General features: G+C 43.6%; 1 protein-coding gene across 1 annotated transcript in view; it reads right to left on the bottom strand.

Annotated features, from left to right (window-relative positions):
- Positions 1–18,765, bottom strand: part of HHAT (hedgehog acyltransferase) — a 378,452-nt gene that overhangs the window by 160,632 nt on the left and 199,055 nt on the right. Inside the window, exon 9 of the mRNA XM_081223558.1 lies at positions 979–1,014. Coding sequence (XP_081079684.1) covers positions 979–1,014 — 36 coding nt within the window. The remainder of the gene's footprint in view (positions 1–978; positions 1,015–18,765) is intronic.

The raw sequence follows: 18,765 nt of genomic DNA, 5'->3' as shown, positions 1-18,765 counted from the left end.
ATTACCAACACTGTTAATCTTCTGGCATATTTCCATTTAACCTCTGTTTGATTTAACAGCTATTTGGAATTAATATGCCCCAGAAGCCAACTCTGGTAAAAATCACCAATATACTAGGATATAAACTGCCATCTGTGATCTCTTTCAATTATGAACAAGATTGTATCTTCATGATTGTGAAACAACTAGTAGATTCAGTTTAAAAAGCTTAGGGGCTTCCCTGGTGGCACAGTGGTTGAGAGTCCGCTTGCTGATGCAAGGGACATGGGTTCGTGCCCCGGTCTGGGAAGATCCCATGTGCCGCTGAGCGGCTGGGCCCGTGAGCCATGGCCGCTGAGCCTGCGCATCTGGAGCCTGTGCTCCGCAATGGAGAGGCCACAACAGTGAGAGGCCCGCGTATCGCAAAAAAAAAAAAAAAAAAAAAAGCTTAAATTCAACGGAGGGAAAATTGATCAAGAGCGTTGTTTAATGTATGAATGCAAGCTGGCTCTCTCCACTTTCCTTTTTTAAATAAATTTATTTATTTATTTCATTATTTATTTTTGGCAGCATTGGGTCTTTGTTGCTGCTCACGGGCTTTCTCTAGTTGCGGCGAGCAGGGGCTACCCGCAGCATGTGGGATCTTCCCGGACCAGGGATCGAACCCGTGTCCCCTGCATTGGCAGGCGAATTCTTAACCACTGCACCACCAGGAAAGTCCCCTCTTCACTCTTCTATTTGTCTTTTTAGTAGCCCAATAGTTGGGTAACTATCATTTCAGATACAAACCCCTTTAAAAATAAATTCCTTTGATTGTTTAAAAAGGATATTCTTGTGTGATTCTGTGAGGCACAAAAAACAGTGCTAGTGGTGTTTTCTTGTCAAATATATGGTTGCCATTATTCATCAAGATATTTCACAAGGATTTTATTTTCATCTCAGTATTCCATAATAGACACGCTATTCCAATGATACCTAAAATAAAAACTATTGGCTTACCTAACTAAGAAATCATGCAGTCCAACGTCAAAATACCTGTTGAAGGGAGACAAAGACAAGCATATCAATAGAAGATATTCACAGCAGTGGTGGACTTGACCAAAAATATATCATTTACATTTGGAACATAGTGAATATATGGATTACTCCATGACAGTGGTTCTCGAAGTATGACCCCTGGAGCAGCCACAGCAGCATTCCCTGGGCAAATTCTCAGTCCCCACCCTCACACACTGATTCAGAAATTCTGGGGATGAGGCCCAGCAATTAGATTTAACAAGCCCGCCAGATGATTCTGATGCAGAGACACTGCTTCATGAGAGCAAAAGTACCTCAGCAAGCCTAAACTCTCTCTCTCTAGAAACAGAAGCCAGAAAAGTGAACCTCATCACTTTTCCAAAAGGGGAGTCATTTTATAACACTAGTTGTCTCTGATGTTCACTTACTCAAAAATAAATGAAATTATGATTTAAAAGCATGAATCCACACTGGCCAGAGGGAAGAAGAGGGGTGGGGAAAGGTCAGCTCTGTTCTTCCATCTCCTCCCGGCCATAGTCCCTGGAGATTTTCGCAGGAGAGAAAGACCCACCCATATCCGGGTCCGCTCTAGCAGGGAAGGGAGAAGGCAGTTCCACGCACTTGCTGGTGAGCCTGCATTGTGCTTGGGCGTCACACCAGCATCCAGAAGGCCCTGGGCAGTAGTGGACCCCTTCAGTCACAGCCTCCCTCTGACACCACCAGACTGGCTCAGTCCATATGAGTGGGACTGCCTTGGTTGCCCTAATGAGCACGCTTGTTCCCCCTAAACCTCTGCCCGCTTAGCTGGTGTCCTTCTCTCACCTTTGGGTCTGGCCGTGAGTAAAAAGACTGGGTGGCCCGAGTCATGATGGTGCTGCCCACCAGGTATAATCACTACTCCTAACACCTGGATGGTGGTGGTTATGTGCCACCCACTGGACTGGCCTCCCCAGTTAGCAAGCAGCTTGGGGAAAGCCCGAGGGACTTCTGTTCCTAGAGACAGTGAGCAGTGGACTCAGAAATTCCCCCTAGAGTGGGGTCCAACTGCCCAGGCAGGCCCTGACTGTCCCTAGCATCCGGGTCCACCCTAGCCCTTTCCCTGGAACATCTCAGACTACTTGGCACCCCACCGTCCCTGACATATAGCAGGTGATTATAGATATTAAGTAAGATTCCTTGTGGGATACCTTTAAATGACAAGACTCTTTCATGCGCTCAAGCATCTGTTTATAGATTATAGACACAGGGTAGATGAGAATAAAGAAACAAAGCCAAAATACGAGGTACCTCATTTATTATATCACTTACCTGAAATAGTTATATAATTCAGGGAAACTCAAAGCCAAGGTATTGTGCATAAATTCCATCTACTCATAAGCCTCTGAACAGAGCTCTAGAGGGAGATATACCTGCAGGGATAGCTGATTTGTTTCAGCTGATTTTACATTGACCTGGATAAGGTCAATTCCTATAATCATATTTAACACAGATTAAAAAAAAAAAAAGAAACCGAAACAGAAATGATCTCTCCTCTCAACCAAAACCAAGGCTACGTTGCTCAGCCGCATAAGTAAAACCTTCATATGACAGACAGCAATTGTATGTTTGCCAGAACAGCAATATGGGCGGTAGAAGTATGTATGGATTAAAAGAAAGATTTCAGTCTTTTCAATTACACCAGCAACACACCCTGTTACAGGAATCAGAGGATGAAACAGACATGAAAGGAATCACAGAGATCCTCAGTGTAGAGGTGCGGTAGGGGAAGAAGACCCTGAAGCAATAATGAAAAACCTAATAATATTCATAGAAATTGTTATTCATTTAGCATCTAGAAGGTGGCAACTACTCTGTTCAGTACTCACACACGTACGTGGTTGCCGGCGAGGTAGGTACTGGCATCCCCATTTATCGGTGAAGGAACTAGAGTGCAGAGGCTAAGTAACTGGCACAGAGCTCACAGCTAGGAGAGGACAGGGCTGGGAGTCAAACTGAGCCCTGACAGCCACGAATTACGTGTTCCTCCCACTAAAAGTACAGGCTCTCACTGCCCCTCATTATTACTAATTGAAAATGGCTGTTGATTTTAAATCAGCGCTCCCTTTCCACCTCCACCTGACCTCTGCTTCCCCCAAAGTGGCTGCCCTGTTCCAGGTAAGCCCACCAGCTTCGCTCCCTCTAGCACACCGGCTCTGCAGGCACCACCTACCTCCTCGGATCTTAGAGTCAGCCAGGCTCTGGAAAGTTGTGTCGATTCTCTGGGCTCCAGCTTCCCCACTGGGAAAAATGGAGATCCCTTACTCGTAGGGAGGTTATGAGAATTAAGCGAGAAAATAGAGATACGGGGCTTAGCACAGTGCTTGGTCCACCACGAGTACTCAATAAATAGTAGTCTCCTTTCCTCCAGTTTTTAAGAGTTGTTTTAATGGCAGCCCCATTCCCAATAACTCAGCGGGAGAAGCAAGCCACATTAAAAAGAAGGACATAAGTTGTCTTACAATGCAGCCCAGAAAGGGAGGCCACTTAATCCAGGGCACGGGCAGGGCCTGAGCCCTGGAGAAGGCGGCAGCAGGGCTGGAACTCTGAGGGGTGAGCACCAAGCTCGGGGCATAGGCAGGCGAGCCGGAGGATCAGTGTCCCACAGAGAGCCTTGAAGCTGAGTGTGGGGGTGAGGGCTGGGGGCACGGGGAGCCTCACCCTGCCTGCCCCGCTCCTGACCAGCATCTCATACTGGCACACCAATACACACCAGTGTACACCCAGCTTCACCTGTAGCTATGGCGGCCCTAAAAGTAAGGGTCTAAATGTATGGAAGTGAGGGACTGTGACACAGGTTGTGTTTCAGACTATTTCTTCTAATACACGTGTGATTGGTGGCAGATGGAATTTGAGGCTGGGACAAGTGGAGGACTTTCAGCATCCTTGCGACAGTCAAGCTTATTAGGATGGAGAATGGTATAAAGAAGGGGTCCCCGACCTTTTTGGCACCAAGGACCAGTTTCGTGGAAGACAATTTTCCCACGGACCGGAGGGCAGGCGGGGGGGCAGGATGGTTCAGGCGGTAATGCGAGCGATGTGGAGAGGCAGGTGAAGCTTCGCTCGCCCGCCAGCCGCTCACCTCCTGCTGTGCGGCCGGGCTCCTAACAGGCCATGGGCTGCTACTGGCCCGAGGCCCAGGGGTTGGGGACCCCTGCTATAAAGGGTTAATAATTACCTGGAAACAAGTAGAATGGAGATGGTCAAGGTGAGGGTGAGATGGGGATTTGCATCAGAAAACGTGACAGGAAAAATGTAAGAGGACAAAAACAGAACTATTTCATAGGTAAACATATCTTATCCTTTGCTGCATTAATTCATCTGATATTCATCCATTCAACAGATATTCCATCTGGGCCTTCTATGGGCCAGGCATTGGTCTAGTCCTGAGGATGCAGGGGAGGGTAACATAACAAGGCACCTACTTCTCATGGCACTCACATTCTAGGTGGAAGAGGTAAACAACAAATAAGCACTTATATACAGAAGATAACATCAGAGGGCAGAGAATGCACACACAGTGACAGCACAGAGGGACAGGCCATACAGGCACTCCCGGAAGGGCTCTCTGAGGTGGTGACATTTGGGTTGAGATCTGTATGGTCAGAAAGAGCCAGCTATGCAAAGATCAGAGGATCTAGTGCCATACAGGCAGTAGGTCATCCAGAGAAAGGGCCCAGGTTGGGACGGAATGGGGCAGGTGAGAGATGGAGAAAGAAGGCCAGCGTGACTGGAGAATGGTGAGCGAGGGGAGCCGGGGACAGCAGAGGTTGGGAGAGGGGGGCAGGGACCAGATCTGAAAGGACTGTGCAAGCATGATAAGGAGTTTGGGTTTTAATTTAACACTGATAGGAACAGAGGAGTGGTATTTTTTCCTTTATTTAAATTTCATTCTTCCAGCGGTAGAGCTGTGGCATGCTTTGGTTTGCATATTAAAAAGAACACTCTGGGTGTCCTGAAGAGAATGGATGGTCAGAGAAGCAGCAGGGCAGGGAGACCACTTAAACAGCCACTGCAGTCCAGGTGAGAGATGATGGGGGCTCAGCCCCCAGATGGAAATACCGGAAACAAGAGAGGAGAGACAGGGACGGATTCCAACAGGATTTTGTGTAGAGTCAAAAAGACTTGTTGACAGACTCATGCAGGGTGGAGCAAATAAAGGAAAGGGAAACATAACCTGCAAAATAGGTGTGAGCGCCTCTTATCACTCAATTTCAAACCAAGCAGCCTCAAAGTCTTGGCTTCTTAGGGAACTACCACCTCAATAATGCTTGGTGACCCACATGAAGATTAAGGGAATGAGAATGGCCCGGTGATTAGTTACACTTAAAAATGGTCCACATGTTGTGAGAGCTGTAAGTCACAGCAATATTTTTTTCTTTTTTTTGTTGTATTAATTTATTGTGGTGAAGTATACATCACATAAAATTTCCCATTTTAACCATTTTTAAGGGTATAGTTCAGTGGCACTAAGTACATTCACATTGTTGTAAAACCATCACGACCATCCATCTCCAGAACTTCATCTTCCTCAAGTGACACTCTGGGTTTCCTCTATACCATGGAAAAGCTGAATTGGGCTCCTTCCAAAGGGTTTGGGGTGGGGTCTCCCCTGTGGGGCTTTGTCTTTAATTTCAAAACACAAGCAAACCAGTGAACTCTAGAAATATGTTCTCCTTGGTTTTCCTGGATAGATGGAAAAGGTGCCTTAAGGGAGCTAGAGTAGGAAGAGAATACTATTTTTTTTTTAGATTTGTATGCCAGGCACTGCTAGGCAATCTGTGTATTCTTTCTTTTAATCCTCGCAACCACCTTGCAAAATAGGCCCCTATTTCATAAAGCTGCATGGCCTTATCCCCAGCCACCTAGCTGGCAAATTGCTAAGTCAAGACCTAGCTCAGAGCACCAGATGCCAAAGTCTGTGTTATTCCCTTCATGCATTTAGCTGCTGACCCATTTAACAAATATTTACCTTGTGCCTACAATGTGCCAGGTGGTGGGGATTCAGTAATGCATGGCACATAACCCCCCGCTTCAAGGAGAGCAGAGCCTAGTAAAGAGGTGGCAAAGTCAATAATAATTCAATACAGTGTGATCGATCTCAAACACTGTCTCCCTCGGTGAACTGCAAACTCCTTAAGGGCAAGAACCAAAGGCAGCCACCAAGTAGATTCTCAGTAAGTATCTGTTGGGTGAATCTGAGACAGGTTGGGACCTGGGACCCAGGACTCTTTGCTGCAATGCTTGTACCTGGACAAACGTCTCCTTGAGCAACAGAATACAAAGAGACTATAAGGGACTAAAAATAAATGCATGCATGTACAGCTGGGGCAAATTATGAACAAGATACAAAAAGGCCAAAACCCAACTGCCACTTCTGAGGTGCCTGGAGCAAAAGCAGGACACTGCACACGATCCCCTCCCCCCCACACACTCTCAGAGCACCAAAAGGGGATGGACAGATCACTCAAGCCACTCCTCCAGCCCAACCCACCGGTCCGCCCCAACCCTAACCCCATTTAAGGGACCAGCTGGCCCCTCCTCGGGAGCGAGCAAGGGAACCTGTTACTTGTTTTCGCCCCCTCGTGCTGCAACAGGAGTCCCAATAAAGCCTTGCCTGAATGTCTCATCTGGCCTCTTATCAATTTCTATTGATTAAAGAGTCCAAGAACCCAGATGGGTAACAAATCAACGTGTGACTGATGTGCTGTAATAAGGCACCAACACCTCTGCCTGCTCTGGCACTTAGCAGAGTACACTGCAGATAGCAGATGCTCAAAAGTAATTATTTAACACATCCATTACTATATGTAAATACATAAAATAAATACTCACAGATAGAAATGGGGCTTCTCTCCTGAAATAAGATACCTACCAAACTATAGCACCATTATTCTGATCACCTTTTAAGAAAGTAATCTCTCACAGCTACCAGCTCACAGTAAACCAAGATATCCTTATGAGGAGACATAAGAAGCAGTGGTCCTGTGCATATTATTCCTGGTTCCTTAAGGAAAATAAAAATGGGAAATCTCCTGTGTGCATATGTGACATGGACATTTTTGTTGTCTGAACATCACCTGATAGCAGCAACAGCTTGATAGAGGAGAGGGAAATTTGGAACAAGCTGCAGTATCCTAACAAGGCAGTGAATTTCCCATCACAAGACGAGTTCAAGCATGGGTTAAAAGGGTGTTTAGAGGAGACTGAACCATCAGATAGAAAACCAGAATGGATGAACTTAAAGCTGCCACCTAGCCTCAGGCTTCCAACTCCCTGTTCCAGTCACTTTCAGGAAGCATCTCTAAGTATGAAGCCTCACTTCCATAGCAGTAGCTCGTGTCTGATAACCATGAGCAAATTAGTAGACTGTGCCTGGGCTAACGCTTCCATTGCAACCCTGACGGTTTATTTATCACGATTCTGACTGCTGTTCCTGTTGGGGCCTCACAGTGCATCAAAATTAGGTTCGTACCACCTGCCAGAGTGGTGTGCACTTACATTTACTCACAGAGCACAGAGAACCCCCTCTGAGAAAAGGAAGGGTCAGGCCAACACAGCATGTCCATGGCAGAGCTCAGACCAGAGCCCACAGTTAGATCCAGGATCTGTTCTGCTCTGCCAGGCTGCCTGCCTTTTGGGGTCCTGGTCCTCTCTCCCAGGCTGATCTTGGCTGGTTGGGGGCTAGAGTTTAAAAAAAAAAAAAAAAAAGCAATGAACTGTGGCCAGAAGCTGCAAATGTCATATAATCAGTGAGGTATGGTTTAGAACAGCAGTCCCCAACCTTTTTGGCACCAGGGACCAGTTTCATGGAAGACAATTTTTCCACGGACCAGGGATGGGGTGGGGGATGGTTTCAGGATGATTCAAGTGCATTACATTTACTGTGCACTTTATTTCTATTGTTATTACATTGTAATATATAATGAAATAATTACACAACTCACCATACTGCAGAATCAGTGGGAGCCCTGAGCTTGTTGTCACTTGCCACTCACTGATTGGGTTTTGATATGTCTGCAAGCAATTGATTTATTATGATCTCTGTGCAGTCAAACCTCTCTGCTAATGATAATCTGTATTTGCAGCCGTTCCCCAGCACTAGCATCACCGCCTCAGCTCCCCCTCAGATCATCAGGCATTAGATTCTCATAAGGAGTGCGCAACCTAGATACCTTGCACACGCAGTTCACAGTAGGGTTCACGCTCCTGTAAGAACCTAATGCCGTTGCTGATCTGACAGGAGGCGGAGCTCAGGCGGTGATGTGAGTGATGGGGAGCGGCTGTAAATACAGATGAAGCTTCGCTCGCTCACCCGCCGCTCACCTCCTGCCGTGTGGCCCGGTTCCTAATAGGCCACAGACCAGTAGTGGTCCATGGCCCAGGGGTTGGGGACCGCTGGTTTAGAACCACTGTCGTTATGGCCACTTAGCATGACACAGGCAGGGCAGTATTTGGTGAGGTACCATATTCAGATCTCAATCCTTGCCTCGCCTTCTTCAATGTACAGTCCTCACAGTTTTTCATCTCCAGACCTGTTTATCCCATGAGTGGGCTGCCAAAGTTTAGCTCTCACATTCCTACCTGGGAAGTTTGCAGACTGACTTAGAGGGCTGGAGGTAAAAACAAAATCAGATCACTAGGAGAATAAAGTTTACACCCAGACTCAAGAAGCCCTGACTAGTTCTGGTTGGGCTACCTAACTTAATTTCAAAGAGTGAAAAAGACCTTAAAGTTTATCGGCTCTAACCTCCTCACTTGACAGATTAGGAAAGAAAGGATAAGGAAGATGAAATAATTTGAAACACAACTACGCAACGAGCAGCAGAGCTGAGGCTTAACAGTCCAGGTCCCCTAGACCCCGGTTCTAATTTACTCAAAGTGTCACAATACCGCCCTCCTCTCGGCCTCAATCAGCATCTTTATTTTCTGAGAATGCTCAGGACATAATATTGTTACTTAGAACAGGCTTCCTGTTGACATCATATAATAACTGGCATCAGGTCACACCATCTCTATCGCCACCTGTAAAAGTCACGTGTATAGAGTCTGCAGCATGCCGTTCCCTCACTTTCTTATGCTCTTCCACAGTCTGGTCCAGTCTGGATCTAACCTGCCTATCAATTTGAGATTAGAGCCTGCACAGTCACGAACAGAAAGTGATGTGGGGAAAACAGGGAAAAGTGAAAGTGAAGTTAGGCCAGTCAGATCCCAGTTGGCAGCCAAAACATGTTTGGTGAAATACAGTTTGACAGGAAGGTAGAAAATGAGAATTGTAGCCCTGGGAGGACAAATTCTCAAAAACAAACACAGTGAAAGCTAGTGCCAGGTTTTCACATGACAGTTCTTCACTGCATCAGACAAGTGTGTCTGCCATCAGATTATCAGGGAGAAAATTCTGAGAAAATAACCCCAAAGCCTAGAGATCTGGACATCTCATACTGTTGGAGAAAGACAAGAAGAGAAGGCACAGTGCCAGGCCTAAGTGGCTTGGGAGTGAAGAGCTTTCCTAAACTACAGTGGAAACCACGTCCCATGTTTCTTTATGTGGAATTAGAAATTCAAGGTCTGCTCTCTGGCTCTCCCACTTAATATAATTTGACCTCAGGCAAAAAAATAAATCATCCCTGCATGTCTCAGTTTCCTTCACTGTGGCATGGAGATGATGATACCTACAGTGCCAAAAAGGAATAAATGTAGTGGGTACAAGTGCATTCTACAAATGTTCGAGATTATTTTCTCTCCTCCTCAGTCTTTATTATGTTCCTAAAAACTCTTCTCCAAACTGCATGAGTGCTATTTATATTCATTCATTTATCCCACAAATATTTATGGAGCCCCTTCCAAATGTCATGCACTGCAAAAGATGCTTAGAATACAACAGTGAACAAGAAAGCTAAGTTCCTACGCTTGTGTACATTCTAGAAACAGGTCCTTTATCCAACGTGTGACTTGAAAATATATTCTCGCAGTCTGTAGCTTGTCGTTTTATTTTCTTAAAATTGTCTTTTGAAGTGCAAAAATTTTGAATTTTTAAATGTCCAACTTATCAACTTTTCTTTTATGGATCATGCTTTCAGTGTCATGGCTAAGACATCTTTGCCTAACCCACAGTCTTGAAGATATTTCTCCTATGTTTTCTTCTAAAAGCTTTAAATTTTGCTTTTATATTTAAGTCACTAAACTATTTGAAGTTAATTTTTGTGCATGGTGATCTAAGTTCATCTTGCTTTTCATTTCTTCATGTAAAACTATCCACTAGACATACTGGTCAACATGAAAGGTCATTGGCAGCTTGGACCAGCGCAGTCTCACTGAGTGGCTGAAATGGAAGCCAGGCCAGAGTGAAGAGTGAATGGGAAGGAGAGGAAGCAGGGACAGTGGGTATAAATAACTCCCATGTTGGGTATACAGTGTGGTCCTAAAGGGGAGAAGGGAAGGTCATAGCTTCAGAAGGATAAGAGGTGTTTTTTTGGTTTATCTGGGGGGAAATTTTCCACTGTGCCAAGGGATGGGTGCAGAAGCCAGCAGAATTAGTAGAGGGAGGTCTTTTAACAGAGTATGAGACAAAGTCATCCGTTGAGAGAAAAATGGATAAGAGTTACGTGGTAGACATTTGCTGCTTCTGTTTGCTTGCTTGTTTATTTTGGGGGAAGTCTGACGTCCTTCTGGGGACCTCCCTCTCACCCACTGTGTCCAGTTCTAGTGAGGTAGTCAGTTCCTGTTTCTGCCTTCCTGAGGAGGATAGGAAAGACACCAAGGCTAAGCCAATGGGATTCTTGTTCTCAGGATTATATTTCAAATGTAGAGATAGCAAGGAAGAAAAAAAAAAAGAATTAAGGCTGATCCACCCCAGATGTCGCACTTTGATATGTCCATAACACTTTTCTGATGTGGCTACAACAAATTCTACTAAAGAAGCAATTCTCTGCTTCTTTGTTCTGTTCTATTCCTAATGCACAAGTCCTTGTCCATTAAAATAATAATAAATAATGTCTCAATAGAGCTTTACATTTACAAAGCACTGTCACAAACAGTTCTTAACAAACTGTAAGGAAAATTAGGGCTCGTATATTATGCCCATTTGCTAGCTAAGGAAGCCAATGCAGGGTGCCTAACAGGGCCTGGCCCACAGGCTCAATAAATACGTGAATGAATGAATAAATGCATGAATGAAGGTTAAATGATTTGCCTACAATTATATAGTTAATAAGGAACCCAACTTCAACTTGAACTCAGATCTCCTCATTAAAAATTCAGGGCTTTAGGACATGGAAGCAACGTAAGTGTCCATCAACAGATGAATGGATAAAGAAGATGTGGCACGTATATACAATGGAATATTACTCAGCCAGAAAAAGGAACAAAACGGAGTTATTTGTGGTGAGGTGGATGGACCTAGAGACTGTCATACAGAGTGAAGTAAGTCAGAAAGAGAAAAACAAATACCATATGCTAACACATATATATGGAATCTAAAAAATCAAAAAAAGAAAGAAAATGGTCAGAAAAACCTAGAGGCAAGACAGGAAAAGAAAAATTCAGGGCTTTTAAAGTGACATATATTATAAATCAAATGAGATATGCTTATCAAAAGATTGTGTTTGTAATTTCTGGACTAGGACAGATTTTTTTTTTTTATTCTTAAGAAGAATACACTGGGTTTGGACACCTGAAACATAGTAATAGGGGATATTAATTGCTGAGGTAGGACTATGGAAGAGGGGGTCTCCTCACATTAATAAAATTAAAGCACCTACTGATGGGATGGACAGGGTCTTGTAAAAAATCAAACAAACCAAAAAAAAAACCCAAAAAAACAAACACAGTGTCCAGCCGCTCACGAAACAGGTATTTACATTATAACAGCAGGGGAGGCATGCAGTAAGGGCTTCCCAGAGGAGGTAATGTCCTAGCTGGGGTTTGTAGGATAAATAGAAGTTGGCCCATCTGGGGTGGGAAGTGCCATCTAGGCAGCATGTCAATTCCACGGTACTTAGGCTCCTCCCCCTGGAAGCCAGTTACTAGGACCCCCACAGAACATCACTATGGGCTGGAATCTAAAATATTGCTGAGTAGGAGGAGAGTTGGCTCCAGAGCCATAGGAGTTGGTGATAGACGTACTCTTCTCTCTCCCAGGCAGCACTTGCAGTGATGATGCCCAGAAGGCAACCAGAAGCAATAAGATAAAAGGAGAGAAAACATAGCCCCATGGAATTGCTGATACGGCCCTGCTGACCTTTCTGCCCAGGTTGCCCCTGACAACCTGACTACCGAATTATCTCCAAATAGAGAATGAGAACATCTGATCTTTGCCTTTTATTCCCCCATCAGGGAAGATATATAGAGACATGGGCCTCAGCTTCTGTTTATAAAGTAAACTGGACCCAAGATACTCAGTGTTTCAGGAACCTCAACAAGGTAGGTCAGGCCTCAGAAGGTTGGGATTGGGAACTAGGCAATTAAACAAGTCACCAAATGCCACCAAATGCCAGGAATTTAACACAGAGCAAATGTTAACACAGTCTTAAAAGTTGAAAAGTCTTCCCTGTACATGCATATTTACAATCAGTCATCTGATTAAAATCGTGTTCCACCATAAAGCATTTCCCTTGTGCATACAACATTACAATGAGTGATCACTCATGCCATGTGCCTGATGAAGCTGTTCATTATGGTCTGAAAAATTGCATCACATGATCATCAATGATCTAGTTTCACTCCTTGGGATAGTCAAACATTTGGTTCTGCCACTATTAATAATCTAAGGCCAATAGGTTTGAAAAGACAGAAATAAGACTCAAGTATGTTTAACTGGGGTGAGGCACACAGGTTCTTCCTCTTTTTTATACTGAAACAAACGATTCATTATCATAATTGGAATTTCAAAAAAATGAAATATATATCATTATAAATAAAAATGATACTTGATAATAAATTTTATAAATAAATTTGATATTAGTGTCAATTCTCACTAATTTGTACCTTTTGCCTCTTCAGTTGTATTTTCATACTAATTATATATGGGAACATTGATAAGAATGCCCCTTTGCTATTTATTCCCTACTTGACTGTCCAAGATGTAAGCAGAGTTGCAGGGTTTTAAAACAATGGGTCTCCAAGTCTTTGTGGCCTCTCCTATGCTAATTACTAGCAAAATTTCTTAGTCTCTCCTTAGGCATCTCTTTTACCTAGATGGCTCCACCTAATCAAAGTGAATATGACTATCTTTCCTTCTGCAACTTTCTATCAAATTCTCTTTATTGAAATTCAGAAGAAAAAAATAGAAGAGGTTACACAGCAACCTTTGGCAAAGGGAAAATAACTCACATCGCAATAAAGCAGATACAGGTATAGGGAATGGGGAGCAGGGAGCAGAGGGACACAGATGAGGCTGGGACTTTGCAGGGCTGTATCACGGCGCAAGACCTGAGGCTTAAAGCAGCATGACACAGAAGGTCTTATGCAAACCAGACAGGACATACTGCATGGGACTGATCAGCCCAGCACAGCCAGCGAGGAAAACTCAAGAGACAGCAAGGCAGAGAGCTAATACACACAAAAGCTCTTGACTTTTCACAAACCATCATGCAGACATTTGCTTTTGTTTTTCATAGTTATAATGCCAAAGCCAGGTCAGTGGGCCAAGCCTATGTCAACCACATTAGTGGTCCTTTGTTCCGTGTTCTGGATGTAACCAAGCAGGACCCTATGGGGCCTTCCAGGGACAGCCCCCTCCCTTCATATCCTCTGCTTTCGCTCCTCTCTGAAGTACCTAGATAACAGTATCTGATGCACATTTCCTGAGTTGTTTTACAGATGCAGAAAAACCCCACCAAATGGAAGTTAACTACTTGATGACCATGAGCACATAGTCTCCAGGCCTACTAGAGCCTAAAGATGGATAATGTTAACCCCTGTGACACCACCCTGTTACCTAACCATCAACCAATCAGAGAATTGGACACGGGTTGATCACATGACCTAGAAATACCCTCCCTCACCTTGCCTTTAAAACTGCTTTGCTGAAACCCATTGCGGAGTTTGGGCTTTTCGAGCATTAGCTTTCCAGGACTCCTTGTCTGGCGCCTTACAATAAACGCTGCACTTTCCTTCACCACAACCCAATGTCAGTAGATTGGCTTTACTGTGCATGGGGGGAGAGTACCCAAGTTTGGTTCAGTAACATGGATAGAGAGGAAGGCATCTCATACAGCTGACTGATGATGCTGCCTGGTCCACAAGGACTCTGGCCTTCAGGGATGTACACAGCTTTGAACCTCAAGAGACCTTCAGTTCTTTAGCTCAGCAGTCCTCAACCTGCTCACTCACACTGTCAGTGGGCCACGTCTGCATCATGAAAATTAAGCCCTTCTGCCATTGAATGTTACCGAGAATGAGATAGGCTTCAAAGGAAAAAAAGATCTTACTTCAAGAAAGAAAAATGATATTGTAAAGAGTCTTCAACATTTTAAAGTTCACATATTTCAGGGAAAATTAAATTTTACTACACTTAATAGAAACACTGAGAAAAAGTAGCATCATATGCATATTGTACCACAAACCTTGTTCTTCTAAACATAAACCCATTCAACAGAATAAAGAATTTTCTTCCTCCCTTCAACAAATGTGTGTCTAGTCCCTGCCTTGGGCCAGTTACTGGCAGGTGCTGAGGACAGTGTCTGCTTGTAAGAGTTTACTGGTTAGGGAGGCAACTAATACACAAATAAAAAATACAGTAAGCCCAGATTGCTAGGAGAGCTCCTCTTGGAGAACCAAATGGGCCTCTCTGTCCCTGGGAGCCTGCTGAGAATAACAGTCCTCCTCTGATCCTCCCCTGCAACTTGTGATGGAGAAAAGCCCTCAGTCACAAGATCTCAACAAGTCAGAAAAAACCTATGGTTGCAGGGCTGAGAAGCAGTATGAGCATTCTGAAGCACAAACAGTAAACAGCAAACCACAAGGCTTCTTGTAAAACAGCTGCTTTCCAATTAATTGGTAGCACTCCCTTTACCCCTAAGAAACTACTCCATTTTGAAACTCCCACAGTTTTAAGTTAAAAGCCAATGGCCATATTTTTTTACTTAGCGTTGTGCTTTCCACTGGTCTCTTAACTGTTTAACTAGAGACTTCCTAGCCCGCTTAGAGTCTATTAGTGCTTCAAAGATCATTTGTTCTTTTTCAGTCACTTAGCGTTAATTTTTTAAAAAATCGGCTAGGAAAGCTAAAACAGGTTTGTTTTTCACAGCAGGGTATATTAAGCTATATTAAAAGTCACAGCTATAAATATTCTATAAGAGTCCTTTAAATAGGGCACATTGTTATGTATGTAATAAGCCTTCTTCACAAAACATAGAAGTTTAATTATAAACCTACATCTTTATCTACAGGTAAACCCCTTTATTTACAGGTAAAATTTCCCACAAGCTCATTACTCAGACCACACCCACAGGCCAACAGGCAAACAGGAGGAAAAAAAAAAAAGGCAGAAAGTATAATTACTATCACAAACCCAGATATCATATTCCACAAGATACATGAAACAAGTCACACAGTTGGCATTAAATATGGCCACAGATTTGAAGTGAGAACCCACAAACAGCAGATGTGTTGGCAGATGACCAGATGGGTAAGTGATGCAGCACTACAGAAATCAGATGGGGGACCAGGAAAGGACACAAGCACAGGCTCATTTTATTTAAGGATAAACAGACCCACACAGCCCATTTAAGACTTCAGTTGTATTGTTTCATTGTAAAAATCACTGGTGTTCATATTCATGATCTGAAAGTCACTGGTAACTAACCATGGGTATATAAGAGCGGAGCTTCTTAAATGGGCTTCTGCCAGCTAATGTACACCTCTGTCCAATGGCACACAGTATGAGACATCGTAGAGCAGTGTTTCTTAAACATTTTTTCACATGACCCACATTAAGAAATGTAGTTTATATCTCAACCCAGTATTCACAAATATCTAGAGAGGCTGTGGTAGCCAGGCTCCAATGTGGTCCTCAACGGCCCTTGCCTCCCGGCATCACACCCTTGTAGAGTCCCAACTGTGCCAGGATTGGTCTGTGTGACTAACGGAATAGAAGAGAATCATGGCAGAAGTGACGAGAGGAGGTTATAAACAAGACTGTGGCTTCTGTCTTGTGCTCTCTTGCCCTCTCTCTCAGGTCATGTGCCCTGGGGGAAGCCAGCTACGATGTCATGAGTAGCCCTAAGGAAAGACCCACATGACCAGGAGCTGAGCCTCCAGCCAATGGGCACAAGAGTGGTTGCAAGTGGTTCCTCCAGCCCAGTCAAGTCTCCCGATGACCATAGCCCTGGAGGACAGCTTGTCTTCAACCTGAGTCAAACCATCCAGCTGGGCAGCCACTGACCCTCAGAAATAATAAATGCTTGTTGTTTTAAACTGCTAAGTTTTGGGGTGATTTGTTACATAGGAAGAGATAACTACTACAGGTATATAAGTGAAACAGAGAGTTTCAAGAAATCTGACTTACCTTTACTCTGAGCAATTCATAGTGATGCTTTCTATTCTATATTTCAAAATGCTGTCTGCAACCCAACAAAATGATTATGACCCACCAATAGGTCATAAACCTGAGTGTTCATGAGACATTAGTAATATATCAAATATCTGGAATCCCATAAATGCATATATTCACATATAAGTATACATGCATATATACATGCGTGTATATGGATAGAGATAGAGAATATAGATATGAGAGAGGGAGTACGTGCTAACAAACCATATCTATATCAATTATTTCAACTGATTCTCACAATAACTCTGATAGTAAGACCAGGATTAAAATCCCCACTTTCCAGATGAGTAAAAAAATGTTGCTCAAAATAGCTATTTAAATTGTCTAGACTCAAAATACTAAGAACAAGAGAACTGAGCCCAATACCCAGGTGTTCTGATTCCTGGTAATTCCCCCAGATGTAATCCATTACATATACTTTCTAATCTATTTGTATTTATATGAAGTATTTATTACATATTCATCTTAACTGTTGCATATGATTATATTGATATTGTTTGTAATCTATCATATCAATATCTCCCCTGCCCTTCATTTAGTCATCCGGACACCACACTGTCCTGGTTTTCCTCACCACTCACTGGCTTCTCCTTCTCAGATGCCTTTGCCGACCTCCAACCTGTCAGGTCAGAGAGCCTTGGTTCACTGGTCCTCGCTCCTCTTCTCGTCCCCATATATTCATTGTTTTGGCAGTCCCGCCATCCTATATCCAAATTTTAAATGCTATCTGTATGCCCAAAACTCCCAAATTGGTATTTCCGACCCAAACCTCCCTCTTATCCTCCAGACCCACACATCTCCCTGTGACTTTAAAACATCTCTAGTTGGATGTCTAAAAGAAGTTTCAAACTTAGCATATCCAACAGCTGGTGTTTGTCAAGTGGAGTAAAATTGGACCTTTGTTTTCCCTGGACACTCCAAGGACAAAGTTAATGGGAGGAGCTGAGTTCTGCTGGAGTAAAGAGATAAGATGCCCACTCCTGAGGTTAAGGACACCTCCCCAACTATAAATGTGCAGAAAAGTTACTTGGGGGTCAAAAAGGGAGGGGGCGGGCTTCCCTGGTGGCGCAGTGGTTGAGAGTCCGCCTGCCGATGCAGGGGACAAGGGTTCGTGCCCAGGTCCGGGAAGATCCCACATGCCACGGAGCGGCTGGGCCCATGAGCCATGGCCGCTGAGCCTGTGCGTCCGGAGCCTGTGCTCTGCAACGGGAGAGGCCACAGCAGTGAGAGGCCCGCATATCGCAAAAAAAAAAAAAAAAAAAAAAAAAAAAAAATCAAATAATCAACTCAATAGATGCAGAAAAAGCATTTGAAAAAAAATCAATCATCCTTCACGATAAAACTGCCCAGAAAACTAAGAATAGAAGTGAACTTCTTAAACTTGACAAAGGGCAATTCTGAAATAAAACTACAGCTAACAACATACTTTATGGTGAAAGATTGAATGATTTCCCCTGAGAGAGGGAACAAAGAAAAGATAACTACTCTTAACCCATCTATTAAATGAGCAGGAGTGTGTGTGTGTGTGTGTGTGTGTGTGTGTGTGTATGATAAAATTCACCACTGTAATTTTAGAGTGTTCAATTCAGTGGCATTCAGTACATTCACAATACTGTGTAAGCATCACCACTATCTAGTTCCAGAATTTTTCATCACCACAAAAGGAAATCCTATACTCCCCATTCTCTGCTCCCTCCAGCCCTAGGCAACCACTCATCTAAAATCTGTCTCTATGGATTTGCCTCTTCTGGGTATTTCCTGATTCTATAAATAGAATCATACAATATGTCGTTTCTTTCAATGAGTACAATGTTTTCAAAGTTCATCCACGTTGTAACATATATCAGTATTTCATTCCTTTTTATGGCTGAATAATATTCCACTGTATGGAGAGACCACATTTTGCTTATCCAGTCATCTGTTGAGGAACACGTGTGGGTATTTTAACAGAAAGATAGCCTTTACCCTCAAGGAATGAATCTCTATGGTGGGATTTCAAGCATAACATCAAACTGGAGATAAGAGAGTTGGGAGCAAGGGCCTTTCTCAGAACTTTCAAGTCACAATTTAGAAATCATTTATTCTGTGACTAGCTCTGTGGGAGTGGCAATGAGGCAGGATGTCTAATGGTTCATGCTCCCCACAGGTGTCAAGGCTTCCAAACCACTTCTGCCTGG

This window comes from Mesoplodon bidens (genome assembly GCF_964165515.1).
Source record: "Mesoplodon bidens genome assembly, chromosome: 2".
Lineage (NCBI taxonomy): Eukaryota > Metazoa > Chordata > Mammalia > Artiodactyla > Ziphiidae > Mesoplodon > Mesoplodon bidens.
The sequence above is the reverse complement of the archived record's forward strand: the minus strand, read 5'-3'. Positions and strand labels throughout refer to the sequence as shown.